This window comes from Anoplophora glabripennis, unplaced genomic scaffold (genome assembly GCF_000390285.2).
Source record: "Anoplophora glabripennis isolate ALB-LARVAE unplaced genomic scaffold, Agla_2.0 scaffold332, whole genome shotgun sequence".
In the NCBI taxonomy this organism is placed as follows: Eukaryota; Metazoa; Arthropoda; class Insecta; order Coleoptera; family Cerambycidae; genus Anoplophora; species Anoplophora glabripennis.
Window position 1 is genome coordinate 141,387 of NW_019416706.1, and position 17,904 is coordinate 159,290.

Below are 17,904 nucleotides of genomic sequence, written 5' to 3' on the forward strand. Positions count from 1 at the left end.
CGTTAAATCGAAAAAATAATTGAAAAAATCTCCCCACACTCCTGGTTCTGTATGTCAGTTCTGCGTTGAATGGAAAAGGTCCGAAGTCCGTATGTGGAAAATAAATTTCGGAAAGAAGAGGTGTGTGAGGTGATACAGTAAAAAAGGTCTTATAATTCGGAAACGGTGCGTTGAATTGAAAAATAATTAAAAAAATCTCCCCACTACTCTGGTTATGATTGTTCGTTCTGCGTTGAATGGAAACGGTCCGAAGTCAGTATGTCGAAAAACAAAAAAGTTAGTCAAAAATTGCAACAGTAGTAGCGAATGCATTATCTTATCTCTGTATTGATTGATTTTCTTAAATAAATTTCGTATTCAGCTACTCCTTGAGGTTCCAGCAATTTTACATTGTGTTAATTTTTTTGAACACCTTGTGTCACAAATATGAGCACTACCAATGACNTTTTTTTCAAATAAATTTCGTATTCAACTACCTACTTCTTGAGGTTCCAGCAATTTTACATTGTGTTAATTTTTTTGGACACCTTGTATCACAAATATGAGCACTACCAATGGCATCCATGATATGCAACACTTGTGTCAATAATTCTATCCATCTAAGGATACACAACCTGTATAATGCAATTTTTTTAAACATAGGTGTTAATATCGTACCATATTGGAAGTCGACGCACAAATCTAAAAATATTAATTTCGAGTTTTTGAATTTTCCCATTCCAAGGTGATATAAAATAAATAATTAATTAGGTAAATTCATAGTTTTAATTCTAACTTGATTTATTTTATTTAACATTTAAGGCAAATGTGATTTCCAAACACAAGATAAGTTCCTTATCTCTTTAATTACACAATTGAAAGCATTAAATTTATTTATCAGTTATTATTTGGCAACAAAGCCACCGCTGGAACTGCCACCTATTACCAAGTAGAAGAGTTACCACGCTAAATTTTACAGCTGGAAGCCTGCTTCCATTTCGGGCTGCCAATTTCCAGCATTTAAGTAGCAGTCTGTAGCGATACGTTATATTGTCTGTGGTTATATTCACAATATTTTACGTAATGCGTAGTTGTATGAAGTGAGCAGCAACGTTTCATCCAAAAGTTTATCTAAAAATATATGAATGAATAAAAATTTATCTCAAAACTATTAAAAAAAAGATACTGTTTAAATTTGATAAATCGAATCACTTCAGATTTACTCACGAGAGCGAATTTAAACATTAGATGATTGGCGATGAAATAGTGATTAGCTTATAGGTACATCTAATTTAAAACTATTAGTTCTCCTTACCCAACACCTAGGATTTGAAGAATACTGCATAAATAAGTGCCTAGGTCTATGGTTAAAATAATAATAAAATATTTCTAACGGCTATTATGTAAGATATCGTAAATAATATGTCTACCATCCCCCTTTAAAGAATTATACAATTTTTATTATTATCCCATGTCATGTTATTAAACTATTGTATTTATGAAATCCGCAATTTCTTTTAATTAAATAAATATTTTCTTATATGTACTTTTTCCTTCAGAATATTGAGAAATGGATAAACGAATCACCCGAAGGAGTGATATACTTCGCTCTTGGATCTCTAATCAAGGGTGACACCTTTCCTAAAGAAAAAAGGGACGTTTTCTTGAGAGCCTTTAGCAGATTACCACAGAGAGTGCTGTGGAAATGGGAGAGTGAAACGATGGAAGGAAAACCTGATAATGTCATGATCCAGAAGTGGATGCCTCAATTAGATATATTGTGTAAGTAGTGGTAAAAAAATTGGAACGATGAAGTTATTTATTTATGCAAATACAAACGCAAAATAGCATTTTCAAGTGAAATCAGCTAATTGACAACAATAAATGAAGTGTTTCTAAAAATTACAAGTTTGCAGCGCTGTCTCAAAAGGATCAGTCAATTATTTTTCTGGGAATAATTTGTATCTAATAATAAATTCCACATTGAAAAATATATTCATTTAAGTTATTAAATTCTCAATATTTTTTCTTACTTCGCAGCATATGTAAAAATAGATAATTTTCAATCAACAGTAAAGGGATAAAAGAAAAGTTAAATAAACAAATAATTTCTTGAATGGTGAATATAGGGTATTTGCAAACTTATAGAAAATTTTTTAATGGAGGGTAGAATGCATTAATTATAAGCATTTTTAATATTCAAAATTGTTGAAACTAGTACACGATGATTAAAATTACTACTAATAAAAAAATATTAAAACTTATTGAGAACTTACTAGAATCATTACCGACCTACATACATGAAAAGATGTGAATACCTGTGGATCTGCTCCGGAAATTCTGACTACAATTAGATTCAGTTTCAGCGGGCGAAAATACCTACTATGGGTTACGTTGGTCTGGTTGTATTATTTTAACACAGTTGTAATATATACAGGGTGATTCACAAATGGTTACCAAAATGAAACCTCGTATTCTTTGGTGAATTATAAATGTCTTTCCTATAAAATTTTTATCTAGGACGCTTCGTTTACAAGATACAGGGTGTTAAACTTCAAAAAATATTTTTAATTATTTTAAATAATTTAAAAACTAATAAGTGAAATAGTTTGAAATTGGACACATGTGTTTATGTAAACATTGTCCAAAATCTGAGGGCTTTTTCTAAAATGGACATGCTCCAGTGGCGGAGATACGGGGTATCGGTGGCATACTTTTCTAAATAACATAGTACGCCACTGCTTTACAGTAACAACCATGATATTTTCGAATTCGGCTTTCAATTTTCTACAAATTAATATTCTCTAATATGTTTTTCGAAAAAATTCTGATTTTTGAGTAAAATTTAAAAGATCAACCGAAAACACTTTTACTTAAAAAACATGACAAACTCTAATCATTCGGTTATTTATTCATATAAATAAATTAATAACATCATCATTTTAATGATTTTATTTGAGTAAATACTTAAAAATACCTCCATTTCCACGAACACTGGCTCGACATCCTTTTAGTAACGAAAATGTAATTTGTTCGAGATTTATTGTTGCTTGAATCTGATGAAAAGCATTATTTATTCTTTCTTCTGACTGCTCAGAATGTCAAAGTTGCTGTCGTAGCCCACTATGTAATTTTAAAAAGCATAATCGAATATCGGTATCGGTATTTAGTTCGCTTTTACTCAGGCTTTTTTCGAAAAACATAAGAGAGTAGTAATTTGTAAAATTGAAAGACGAATCCAAAAGTGTAATGGTTGTTACCGTAAAGTACTGGCGAACTATTATATTCAGAAAAATATTCCACCGATACCCTGTATCTCCGCCACTTGAGCATATAAATTTTACGAAAAGCCGTCAGATTTTGGACAAGGTTTACATAAATACATGTGCCTAGTTTCAAATTATTTCGCTTAGCTTTTAAATTATTTAAAAAAATTAAAAATATTTTTTGATGTTTAACACCCTGTATCTTTTTAACGAAGCGTCTTAGATAAAAACTTTATAGAAAATACTTCTTTAAAATTCACAAAAGAATAGTAGGTTTCTTTTTTTGTCACCATTTGTGAATCACCCTGTATGTATAATCAACTATATTACTAAATTCTAGCTGGAATTAGTTTTTTGCTTTTAACATAGCACGGGATGTGTGGAAACTGCGTGCAAAAGGTGTAGGTATAAGTTCAAAACTCAAAACGTTTTTTCGAAAATTTGATATTAACGGAGCTACATAATCTCAAGTTTATTGTTTTAAACCAATATTTCCCTATAACTTTTTCAGTTAAGTGAGTTTTTAAATTTGGTACAGTTATTAATTGGCAACAAACTGCGTTTAAGAAAAAAAATCAGTTTTTTTTTTCAGTCAGTAAATATTATGTTGTGTAATATTATTAAAGGAAAGGCAGTAATGTCAAAAATTGAGTTTTGTGAAATAATGCCTTTATACAATGTGTTACGAAATTCCCGGACACGGACTCTGGGATCATGTTAAGCTAGATAAGGCCATAAAAAGTGTCTCTACCATTTTTCAATCAGACCGATGTTTTTCGAGATACGGCAGTTTTAAATATCCAAAAATAATAAAAAATTTAAATTTTTAATCATTTGATAAACAATTATGACAAACGAGTTGTTCAAAATTTCCACCATCTGCTGCTAAACATGCTTCAGCACGTTGTGATTACCTAAATAATGCTTTCCCTGGACGTTGGCTTGGCAGAGGCGGTCCATTTGCTTGGCCGCCTCGTTCTCCAGACCTAATGCCATGTGATTTTTTCTTTTGGGGCTTCCTAAAACATTGGTGTACAGAACACCAGTGGCCTATTTCAAACAATACAGCAAATAACACCAGAGATGATACGCAATTCCATTCGAGTAGTAGCACAGCGTGCTGAAGCATGTTTAACAGCTTGCAGTGGAAAATTTGAATAATAATTGTTGTAACTCGTTTGTCGTAATTGTTTATCTAATGACTGAAGACCGAAATTTATAAATATAAACATTTTTATTATTTTTTGGATATTTGGTACTGCTATATCTCGAAAAATATTGGTCTGATTGAAAAATATAGACACTTTTTTTATCACCTTATCTAGCTTAATATGATCCCACGGTCCGTGTCTGCGAATTTCTTAACATCCTGTATACAGGCCTTTATAAATATTTAGAAGCTTAGACAACCAACATTGCAGGGCTGGTACTGGTAACGAAAAATCCCTAAATCTTGTCGCCACCAATTTTAATGTTTCCTTTACAATGATTAATAACACACCTTTAAATCTAGACTGGACATAATGTGATCGCAGATTGTTGATTAGAATCTCGTGAAAAATTATACCAATCACAGCCGGTGAAACAGAATGTTGTATTTTAATGCAGTCTAACAATAAAATTATTGTTTTGATAATTTTTAATTTCAAACAAAATTACCAGTCACGTGGTTTGTAATCATTTATAAAGGCTCTGTATTATTTTGCAACGGAACAGGAACAAATTCAGGTGCTTATACAGGGTGTCCGGAAAGGTAATGTCGAAAATGAAGGGGTGTACAGAGGAGCTCAAAATAGTTGTAGTACTTCATAACTTTTTTTTCCTCTCGGGCTTCGTTGTGGAGTTGTTCGCCTTCGAAGAAAGAAGTTTGAAAAACAAATTCCAATTATAACTTCTAAATCGTTACCAAGACGGCAATGAAATTTGGGCAATTAAAGTAACTCATGGTAATGCTCATTTCCAATTCTAAACTGATATTCAATATGCCTCGATTATACAGGAGCAGACGAAATCATCCATTTAAATTTATACATCCTTGACAGTGTTGCCAAACTTGTCATTTTTCTTTCATAGTTCCATTCCTCTTTCACTTTGTTAAAAAAAAGATATACCATATATCAGTCGATATTTTGCACCGTTTTTGAGAAAATTGAATTTTATTAACATACATTTATTGTATTAAAAATGTGATACTAACATTTTTGTAAAAATGTTGGTTTTTATAGAATTAAAAGAAAAAATATAACTGTTAAGTTAGATGTTAAATATGTGCACCTTGAACTTCAATGCATTTTCTGAAATTGCTCAAACACCTTGCTGTACTCGAAATAAAATTTCTAATGATGTCTGGGTATGTAATTATGCGATTTAATAATTTTTCCCTACTATTTTTGGAGGAGTTTGATAAACAAGACTTTTAAGAAGGCCCTAAAGAAAAAATCCAGAGGATTAAGATCGGGAGACCGAGGCAGTTACGGAAAAGGACTACCTCGACCGATCCATCGATCGGGAAATGTGGTATTTAAATAAGCCCTTACTACTCTGCTAAAATGGGGTGCTGCACATATTATTTCAAATATTTAAAGGGACGTCTTCCGATAACGGGTTAAGGTATTCTTGCAGTAAATGTAGGTAGGTATTTATCCTCATTTAAAGCGTCATCAATGATATGTGGTCCCACTAAGTAGTTTCCAATTATTCCCATCCATACATTAATGAAAAATTTTTGTTAGTGTTTTGTGTGAATAATAGGTTGGAGGTTTTCGTCACTTCAAATATGCAAATTCTATTTGGAAAGCGTAAATCGTAAATCCGAACTCCCTCAGGAGCATTACATTCTGCAGGTTCGTACATTAGATTAATATATGCAAATTCTTCATAGCTAAAATCCTCCTTGATATTGATTCAACAAATGGTGAATCATATATACTTGACAGTCATCTCAATTTCCAAGATTTTTGCAAAAATGTTAATATCGCATTTTTATGTATGTTGTTAATAAAATTCGATTTTCTCAAAAACGGTATCGACTGATATATGATATACCTTTTTTTTAGCAAAGTGAGAGAGGAATGGAACTATGAAAGAAAATGTCAAATTAGGCAACGCTGTCAAAGATGTATAAATTTAAATGAATAATTTCGTCTGCTCCTGTATAATCCAGGCATATTGAATATCAATTTAAACTTCGAAATGAACATTACCACGAGTTACTTTAATTGCCCAAATTTCATTACTGTCATGGTAACGACTTAGAAGTTATAATTGGAATTTGTTTCAAATTTTTTTCTTTGAAGGCGAATAATTCCACAACGAAGCCCGATAGGAAAATTTTTTTTATGAAGTACTACAACAATTTTGAGCTCCCCTGTATATCCCTCCATTTCCGACACCCTGTATACTGTTTTACCGGAGTTTTATTTGGAAAACTAAATAAAATATAAACTGAATCTGAATATTCCACTAGAAAAAATGGGAAAGACCATTTTTTTCCTGTATACCGTTTTGACTTTTGACTGAGCAGGCAAAACAAATCCTCTAGCAGTGAACAATTGAATATACAATAAATAATTACTGCCATTTAAATTCTCAACTTAAAAGATATAATTTTCAACTTAATTTGAGTATTAATTCTTGAATTATTGCTGTAATTTTAATTTTGTTTAATTTTGACACCGCTTTATTTTAATATCACAAATTTCTGCTAATCTAATGTTTAAAATATACTTCTTGTGTAGGTCATCCCAACGTAAAGGCGTTCATCTCGCACGGCGGCCTTCTGGGAACCATCGAGGCCGTCCACTGCGGCGTCCCCGTTGTCGTGATGCCCCAGTTCGGCGACCAGCACACCAACGCCAGGGCTTTGGAGGCTTCGGGCGGAGGCGTCATCCTTCAATTAAGGGAAGCCACAGAAGATAAGGTTTATAAAGCGCTGAAAAAAGTCCTGAGCGCCGAGTGAGTAATGTGAGGACTATATGTCCTGTTTTTGTTGTTTCCTAGCCGGCTTAATTTTGTGGAAAAATGGCTGCTAGATAAATTCTAACGAGGCGGGTTTCCGCCACCGTCGACTCATATACAGCTGTCGATTCTTATCGGAAATTAATAGCTGCAAGTGGGGAAAGGTCAACTAAATAGAATCTTCCTTCCGTACCCTTAGTTTTGATGCATGAGGCAGGGGTCAAACTGGAGTCTATATCATTGCCTTTGAAGCGCTATATCGCATAAATTATTGAGGAAGAATACAACGTAATCCTTTATTAAACAAAAATTCGTTTAATCTGAATGTTTGATCGTATAAGAACCGGTACAGTGCAGAGCATGTAAGGGAACCCAAAATATGGTGATTTAACGCAACATACCTTTATACTAACATGCACCCATGAGAAGTTATAGGGCTTGCAAGTAGGGTTTCAAATTTCGAAAAAAATCAATATCAGTTATACTTGAACTTAAAAAAAACCAAATTTGGTACACGGTGTGACTATTAGTCGACAGTAAGTGGAGTTCAATTGAAGCATTTTAAAGGGTTGATAATGCACCATTAAAATGTGATGGAATTTTTTAACCCATTGGCGGACTTAAAAAATATTAATTTTATGGGGCATTTAATTCCAAAACTTCCCTTACTCTTGTTAATTTCAAAACCTTTGTCCTTTTCAACAAAAATAATACGTATTTTTGTAGCTGTGTTATTTAAAATCGTCGAAAATTCAAAAGTCTATGGCTATGAATTTAAAAGTCAAACTTGACAGGAAACTGTCAGGAAAAATGTGTTGTAAATTGTAAAATAACAATTGATGTGAAGTTTTTGTTAAAAATACATTTTTAAACATATTGTACTATCAGAAATTGAAAAAAGTCATTGATTTAAAAATTTCAGTAGTGCAGTTTTAATAATTTTACTATTTCTTAGTAGGATAGTTTTAATAAATAAAACTATTTATAAATTGGGTTCTTACAATTTTCGAAATAAGTCTTTTATCTACAAACAAATTTTTAAGTAGGAGGTATGATTTTTGAGATAATTGCAATTTTCAATACCTCTGCAGTAGCAGCAAGACATTAGTGTACAAATTAATTAGTAATGTTTGAATGTTGAATAACAGATTGTTTGAAATAAGGGACAACAAGCTATTTTTAAAAAGTTTGTGTTCTAAACTAGCTAATTCTTTAATTAATTTAATTTCTGTTTATAAATATGACTCCCATATCTACACCTCTGAATATTTTTAGTAAGTACCGAATCTATTTATGCTGCGCCTGCGAGTTTAATTCAAATCGTTTGGGAATAATTACGAAATTTCAAATTTTATTTTAAAAATGATACCGTAAATATATAGACCCAACTGAAAGTTTTTGGAATAATTTTCCATGCTTATTACAGTAGCATACTTCATCAGATTCGATTACGATTGTATATATTCTTATACCATTTTCATTATTTTGTTCTGATGTTTCGAATGTATAACAGAAATGACATAGACAGTTTTTTAACTCGTTTGCTTTGTTTAAGTTGAGATTGTCCGTTGATTTCAATCGCAATCAACGGTAACGTATAATAATTATAGAAGAATAACATTTTATTAACTCATCAACTCTCAAAAATTGCCTGTACTAATCTACATATTTTTTATCTTTATGAAGTGACATTTATGATTTTTAAATAATGTTAGTTTCCTGTATTAATATATTATACTAGATTAACGTTTTTTAAGTAAAAGCTCCTTAAATCTCTTACACAACCTAATTAATAAGAGAAACTATACATTCGTGTTAGCCAAATCACATACCAACATAAATAAATCGAATACTGCGATAATGGTACTTTTACCACATTATATCAGATAGTTAAGACAACAACGAAATTAAGCAAGATTTATTATTTAAAAAGAATGTTGAGCGTTACATACCTACGAGTAGTTTCACCTTGATTTTGGTTCGTCAAATACAAATGATATATTGGCGGAACAAAGATATAAATTGGAACTACTTCTTAAAATTTAACTTTCTAATTATTCACCTTTTAACAGTATCATAGCAAGATAATTTTTATTATGAAAATATACAACTTAATACTAATATGCACTTAATTTCCTTAGAAAGTTTCAGGATATAGGTTATTAATATTATAGAATATATTCTTCCAATGTACACCAACTTTTCAAGATATGCGATAGTGTTTTTAATGTATTGCTTAAAGCAATTGAAAACAAAGACTGTACAGTTGCCTTATAATAGTCAATTACATTTGAATCTAATAAGTGTAGTGAGAATTGAGAGGAACTGAACAATTTCAACTGAATATAGGCATATACATAATCCAAATTTGTTCTAGCTACAAATTTTTCTAAAAACTAAATTAGTCTTCATCACAAAAAAACTGTCTTTGCGGAACATCAAAGGTGAAAATTCATGCCAAATTTGAAATAAATCCATTAAGTCATTTTTATTAAATCAATCTAAAAAAATTTTTCTCCCACCATCACGAAACTATGACATTTTTTGACTGTCCGGTTGACATTTTACTTACTGAGAAACAATGGTACCTTAGCAACAAAAGTATTCACTTTTAATCCTAGGAGCTAAAGTTGACACTTTTAACCCTTAGCTTAAATACACAGTTTGAACAATTATTAGAATTAAATAAACCACTGAAACTGCCACTACCCTCATTCTTGGAGCAATTCTCAAAGCAGTCCAACACGTTTTCGTTAATAGTTATATTATTTTCAGATTTTCAAATGCTGTGAAATCAGAACAAAACAACGGTGCTTGGTCTATCATTACCATTATCAACTTTCAGCACTCGTTTCGCAATATTTTTTTTTATTCAAAACTGAGTCTCCAATGTACCCTTCCGCCACAGTGCTCGATCTCCATCCTCCGTGTCTTTTAAGACAAGTGAGGTCTCCAGACGTTCGTCGTAATGTGTGTCCACTGTACTCTTTTCAGTTGTCCAGCTTCAAAAATTTTGCCACTTATTGCGAGATGCCACTGATTTTATGAATACCGACCACCATTCGATGACACTTTCCACTTACATATCTGAGAAATAATCAACGCTCTACCAATCCGGGTGGATGTAAAGCAACATATTTCCGATAAAAACTTAATAATTGTCTCCCAGCACAGTAAAAGAATGTGGTCCCTTGGTTTTGGTATTCGGAATTTTTGTAATTAAGACAGATTTCACATCTTCAACATCATCAATTGTTGAATTGACTAATTCATCAGAAGGGCATGCGCCTGCAACCCCCAATATTAGGACGACCTATAAAGAAGCTTTTTAATTGTTGTTCTTTTATTTTTAAAGCGTTTACCTTCATCATCAAATATAAATTATCAGGTGCACTATTCAAAAAGCAATCAACTTGCTCCTTTGTAAATACTCGCAATTTATTCGGTACATATCCCTCAGTTTGTTTCTCGAGAAAAGCACGTAACTTTGAATGTTTACTGATATCAATCCTCTTCTTTATATCCAACGTTGACCGCAACATTGAATATTGTGAGCAAAGCGTTGACGGCAAGTTTGAGAAATACACCATGAATACATCTTCTGAATACAACTCAATGGTTTTTTCTTCGCACCAATCCATAAATCGTTGGTAGACACATTCATAAACACGAGATTCAAAGAATCCTCTTTCGCACACTCAAGTATCTCCTCAAGTACACCTAAATCTTCATTAGATTCCATGTTTACAGAGTTTTCAGCAAACTGAACCACAAACAATCACAAATGAACTCAATTAGCAATATGGCGACTAATATTTGACAAAGTATCCATGACTACATCGATATATACCACTTACCTACTTTATTATCAAAATTTGCTTTGAATAATTTCAAAACACAAGTTAATAATTAAATAGGGGATTTCGGTTGGAGAAAAAATTTAATGTTTTATTCGAATTAAGTGTCTTTTTTGTCTCGCTACGCTTCGCCTCGCAAATACAAAATTTGCTCGCCACAAAAGTAACACTTTTAATCCTAATATAACAATATACTATTTTTCCTTTAAACATAACATTGTGTACCTTAAAAGCTAGACATTTGCACCCATTAAGGCCATCACCCTAAGAATTTTTTTGGGAAGCACGATCTGAATTATTATTAATAATAAATTGTGGCTTCCTAGATGTACCTACTTATTCAACCAATTACTCCGATCTAATTGGTAATTCATAACCTGCTGATGCTTTTCCTGATCTTTTTCATTAAAGATCTAGTCTTAATCTGTAATTCTTTAACATTCAATACGTCAAATTTCATCAACTTATAGCACAGAATAACTTTTTTCAGGAACTTTCTTACATTTTTTAAAGGTTAGTAAAAAGTCAATTTGAATATTCCTCCAAATATAAATATATTCAGCAAGATGAGGTCCTTGTTCATTTAGAAATATGTAGTCAAAGAACACACGGTATCCCACAATTATTAACTAATATTGAATCTAGAAATTCTGAATCTAAAACCTAGATACATGATTTTCGAAAATTTACCCAAAAAAGGACAGGACTGGAGGTACTTGGTTACCATTTTTGGTAAATCATGAAACCTGAATACCTTGATCGCAAGAACGTGAAACATAAACTGCAAGTTATTGAACATCTCGAGTATGATGTTGCATTAGATTGGGGTCGATTGAAAATAGTTATGTTATTTCAGTAGTTCAGAATCACCACTGAAACTAGAAAAGCGATCAAAAGTCCCTAATATACTTTGTGCTTTTTCTGATTCCCCAAATCTTCACGAGCGAGGTGCGGCTAGATTTTAGGTTCAATGGTTTAGACTTTTTAGGTTCAATATTATTATTAAGTATTCAAAGAATTCAGGGCATTCCTTGAATAATTCTCAATTGGCCAGAGTAACTCTTTCTTTTTTCTTCTTTTTCTTGGCGTATAATTCACCATCATAGCTTGGACAAGTATTTTATTTACATCCACTATATCTGGAGCTTGGTAGAAAAAGGGCCAACGTCCATTGCAGTGGACATTGGTCGTTTGTCAACCGTTTTAAAAGTATTTTAAGGACCAAAGTCCATACATTGTCCCTTTTTCTATTAAACTAAGATGGACTTAGGCCATTTTAAAATTTAAATAATTAAGGCTTATAATACATATTGACATTGGCCCTTTTTGTGATGCAAATATGTAACATGGGTAGTCCAGGAGACTCATTGGTTGTTAAATGTAATTTTTTGATATTGGCCCTTTTTCTACCAAGCTCCAGATATAGAATAGGCTTTAAATCTATAGCACTATGATAATTAAATACAATATATTAGTATAATGACTTCATAATATTGAAATAAATAAAACTATTATGATACGTTTAAAAATAGTACAAACCTTTTTATCCTATTGTTGCGCTGACATGATATTTTTCATTTTAGTTCCAGGCAAAAAGCCAAAGACCTGTCCGAAAGGTTCAGAGACCGTCCTATGCCTCCCCTCGAAACAGCTATTTACTGGGTGGAATACGTTGCCAGGCATAAAGGAGCTCCTTACATGAGAACAGCAGCTGTCAATATGCCGTTTTACAAATATTATTTGATTGATGTAGCGGCTTTCTTAATATTTATTGTTAGCATATTTATTTATATTTTGTATAAGGCGGTTAAATACGCCATCAGGATTATTTGCAAAACTAAAGAGACAAAAGTTAAAAGTTCCTAAATTAGTGAAAAGCTAGTATTGTAAAAATGTGATTACATAATTAAAATGTTATAGAAAATTCATGTAATTAGTTTTATTAAGCATAATATCACAATATGTAAACGATAATGGCATCCCACATATTACTGAATATAAAATTTTAAATTCTATAAAGAGACCGAAAGCAAATATGACAATGGGTCCAGACAACTTGCCGGCCTTTATTATCAAGGATTGTGCTTGCTTATTTTCCAAACCGTTATGCACGATCTTTAATCAAATCCTTAGATCTAATACCTTCCCTGATTTATGGAAACAGTCTCGTGTGTGTCCGGTTTATAAAAGGGGTAACAAGGAGGATGTTGAAAACTACAGACCTATTGCTATTTTATGCAACTTCTCTAAATTATTTGAAACTATTATTCGCGAACACATTTCTTTTTATGCTAAAAATTGTTCCTGAGCAGCATGGCTTCATGCCTGGTAGATCGACAGTGTCCAATCTTGTGTGTGCTACTCAATTTATTGCTGAGACTTTGGATATGAGAGGTTAGGTGGTCGTTATATATACAGATTTCACTAAAGCCTTCGACAAATTAGATCATGGTATTATTACTTATACACTTACACAATTTTGGTATCAATAATTCTCTTTTACTTATGTTTAAATATTATTTATCACATTGTGTTCAGTTTGTGCGATATCGTGGTGACAAATCAGATATATTTAGTCAAACATCAGGCGTTCCTCAAGGGTCAATACTAGGACCACTATTTTTTAGTTTTCATCAATGATATAGCGCGAAACTTTAATGTAAATTTTTTAATGTATGCTGACGAAATTTATGCCAATGTCAACTCTGTATCTAATTGTAATAGGCTTCAGCACAGCTTGAATTTGCTTACCATTTGGTGTGATAATAATCGGCACCCCTTAAACGTTTCGAAGTGTAATGTAATGTCTTTCTCCAATAAAACTAGTTCTACTCAGTTTAATTACAGCCTACGTGATCAGGTACTGGTTAGACCTGAGCATATTGGGGTCATTTTTGACCAAAAATTAACATTCTCTGCACATATTGCTGAATCTGTCACAGGTGCTTACAAAAACTTGGGTTTTATTCTCCGAAATAAGTCTAGAATATCTAAGAATATGTCTACATTACGTACATTATATATATGCTTTGTTAGACCTAAGTTGGAGTATGCCTCTGTGGTTTGGTCTCCCTATTATAATAATTACATAACATGATTAGAAAAAGTGCAGAGGAGATTTCTTAAATCGGCCAGTTTCATCTTAGATGGAGTCTATCACTGTGGGATATCCAAAGGAGTTGATAGGATAGGTTTGAAATGCACAGTTTAATGAGGAGGAGGGTTATGTACTCGATAATGTTCTTGTACAAAATTGTCAACCACGATATTGATTGCATTGAGCTTACAACACAAGTAAATTACCGTGTTCCTCGAATAAATGCCAGATCAAATAGTTTGTTCAGTCTTCCTTCTTCGCGCACAAACATGTTGCGGTGTACCCCTTTACATCAAAGGGGTCCTTAATTATCATAATATGGAGAATAGCCTAGACATTTTCAATACTTCTTTAGCACATATTAAAAGAATTTTCTATTCTTACAATTGAGTTATCGGTTTTTAATTTCTTTTTGTTTTTGTATTACTTATATTGTTGTTTCTGTTGTTGTTATGATGATTTTTAGATATATTAATTCTTTTGTGACTTTACCGTTTTGCTGTTTTTTTATTTATTGACTGACATTGTTTCTAATTAACGTTTGTATTTTTTGGTAATGTTTATTTTTACTTATTTTAAATGTTTATGCTTCTTGTGTTAATGTGTATTTATTGTAGCTGTAATACCTATTCATCATGTAATTGGGTTTCTCCCGTTGGGTGAATTAAATTAAATTAAATTACATATACAAGGTGTTAATGAAATAAGTACTCAAAATTGGAGAGTATGTAACACATGTCGAAATATGATGAAAACCTTTTTGTCAGTGGCGGCCCCTAAGGGAGATAAAGCCCCTTGAAGGGGTAACTCAGTTTTTATTTCATAACTTCAAAACGGTGTAATATTAATTCATCATATTTCGACATGTTTTACATACTCTTCAATTTTGAGTACTTATTTTTTAACACCTTGTATATTTCAATTCATATCCAAAAATTGATGTGTTGAAATGTGTATAATGCTGAAATTCTCCCACATATCACTTTCTTTCTTCTTCCAATTTGCGGAGTATACAGTGTTTCGCATAAGAACCGACACAGAGCAGCGCATGTAGGGAAATCCAAAATATAGTGATTTAACGTAATTTACTTTTATACTAATCTGCACCACCGATAAGTTATTGGCCTTGAAAGTGGGGTTTCAAATTTCGAAAAAAATCAATATCTCAGTTATACTTGAACTAAGAAAGACCAAATTTGGACAGGGATGTGAGTGTACCAAGAGCATTAATCGACAGTAAGTAGAGTTCAATTGAAGCATTTTAAAGGGTTGATAACGGATGATGCACTATTAAAATGTGACAGAGTATTTTAACCCTTGGCGGACTTAAAAAAATATTACTTTATTTTATGTGGAATTTAATTCTAAAACTTTTCTTACTCTTGTTAGTTTTCAAGAAACTTAGTCATTNAGAAGAAAGCAATTCAACGCAGTTAATAAGAATAAAATTTTATATAAAAAAAAGTTACTGAAATACAAATTCTTCTAGTCTCTAAACTGGTAATATCAAATCGACTAATTAAATTAAACCAGTGTAACTTATACCCCTATTGGGATAAACACCAAATATCTTTAAATACCAGATACTTCAAAAACTTTCTCTGAACACTTTCAAGAGCCTTTTTTATGTTACTGTATACTCTAATTTAGATACGCAAAATACAAAGTTTTAATAGCATTTATGTCAGTAAATTGCTTACAGTTTCTTATTATAAATCCATAAAATTTTAACGGTTCAATGACTAAATCAATAAACGAAAATTTTGCGTCAAACAATACACCCAAATCCTTGCATCGGGATAATACAGTCTTGTCGATACTATAATTACCATTTATGGACATAATGTTCTTGCTAACTTAAGGCCTTGAATTTCAATGGCTATTTTCTACACACCAAGGTTGTACATAGTCAAGTACTTTCTGTAAGTTATTACAATTATCAAAACTAGTTATAATAATAATAATGTTTATTTAAATATCAAGTACAATAAAAAATAACAGGTAAGATTACAATTAAATATAAGACAATTTCTGTACACAATTATAAACAAACAGTGTTTAATTTAATGGATATTACATATCTTTTTGCTGTGGTTAACAGGGTGAGGCATTACAGTTGTCTAGGATCAAAAATATTTGCTTCTGAAAACAGAGTATCACTAGAGTAAATTAATGGTCTTCCATAGATAATTTTTAATATCCATTTTTGGATGGCATTAAGGTTATTTAGACGCAAATCTTTCACACCCCCCAGCCAATAATTCCATACATCAGCTGAGACTGAACATGTGAAAAATACAGTATTTTCAGATGATTTATATCGAGAAAATTCTTTAGATGTTTAAAAAGTGATAATACGCCTCTAATTTTCCTAACAATGTAGTTAATTTGTAAATCCCATTTTAAATGTTCATCTATCCTTATTTGGACTGATTTGGATTCTCGAATGTAGAGGTTAAAGGTTTTCATTTATTTTTAGGGGTCCCATGTTAGGTAGACTATTAGAGGGTAAGTAAATTAAATCTAAACCATTTTTCGATTAATGAAAAGCCATTTTCACTTACAGTTTTTAACTCTTCCCATGATTTACCTTCAAACAAAATGGCTGTATCATCGGCAAAGCTTAGTACCTTCCCACCGATATCCAGTTGCAGTAAACTATTTACATATATAATAAAAGGCAGCGGTCCAAGAACCGTTCCTTGCGGAACGCCACGTGTAAGAGGTCTTGTACCACTGCAAATTTCATCCACTTGTACTAGTTGCTGGCGCTCTGACAAATAACTTTTCAAAATATGATTTATTTTTCCCCTTAATCCGTAATTCTCCATTTTATTCAATAAAGTTTTATGGCTCACGGTATCAAAAGCTTTGGAGAGTTCAACGAAGATGCACAATGTTGGTACTTTTTTATCTATTTTGTCATAAATATATGATGTTAACGTATAAATAGCATCTTCTGTTGTCCTCCCCTCCCTAAAGCCATATAGATAATAGAAAAACAAACAACTTAAATAGCATAAATAACATACAATTTCCATTTATTTAGGTACTGGTGGTTTAAAAAGTCTCTAACAATATTACTAAAATTACTTATCAGTACAAATTGTATGTTATTTCTGTTTTCTAAGTTGTTTGTTTTTCTATTATTTTTTTTTACTCAAAAAATGGCGAATCACAGGACAAAACCTCAAGAGAACTCTTATCTTTCGAATTGAAGGGAGATTTCAAAAATAATTTTATTTTGGGAAAACCACTGGCGTACCATTTTTTTAAATATCAAAGTCAGTGCTCGTACGCACGCCACTGTTAAAGTTAAAAAGTATGCTTGTATTGAAAAACATGCCCCTTTATTAGCTATCACTACGTACTAAATATCACTGAAATATCTCAAGCGGTTTCGAAAATATTAATTAATTTCCCCGTATTTTCGCAACGGAACATTTTTGGACCATAGTTTATAATGCTAACTATCATTAATTTTCCATGTGGAATCACGCCTTTAACTATTCGGATATTATTAAGAAACACCCTGTATATCGTACAATGTATATTAGATGTAGTAATAATTAAATATATATTGTTTAAATATGACACTAAATGGAAAACTGAGATTGTTCTTTGTGATGGTGGGCGCATCCATATTTCATTTGAGTTAACTTTATTCCTATTAATAACATTAGATTAGATAATTGAAAGTCTGATGTATCGAAAAATGTGTACATAACAGTAAATCATTTTTTTGTTG

At 31.8% G+C, this 17,904-nt stretch overlaps 1 protein-coding gene across 2 annotated transcripts in view; it reads left to right on the forward strand.

Moving 5' to 3' along the window:
* The window catches only part of LOC108910272 (UDP-glucuronosyltransferase 1-1), a 51,308-nt gene extending 38,321 nt beyond the window's left edge, over positions 1-12,987 (forward strand). For both annotated transcript variants that reach the window (XM_018714831.1, XM_018714830.1), the window contains exons 2-4: positions 1,539-1,761; positions 6,983-7,199; positions 12,643-12,987. In XM_018714831.1, the coding sequence (XP_018570347.1) occupies positions 1,539-1,761; positions 6,983-7,199; positions 12,643-12,925 (723 nt within the window). In that variant the 3' untranslated portion in view covers positions 12,926-12,987. The remainder of the gene's footprint in view (positions 1-1,538; positions 1,762-6,982; positions 7,200-12,642) is intronic.
* Positions 12,988-17,904: the final 4,917 nt, after the last annotated feature.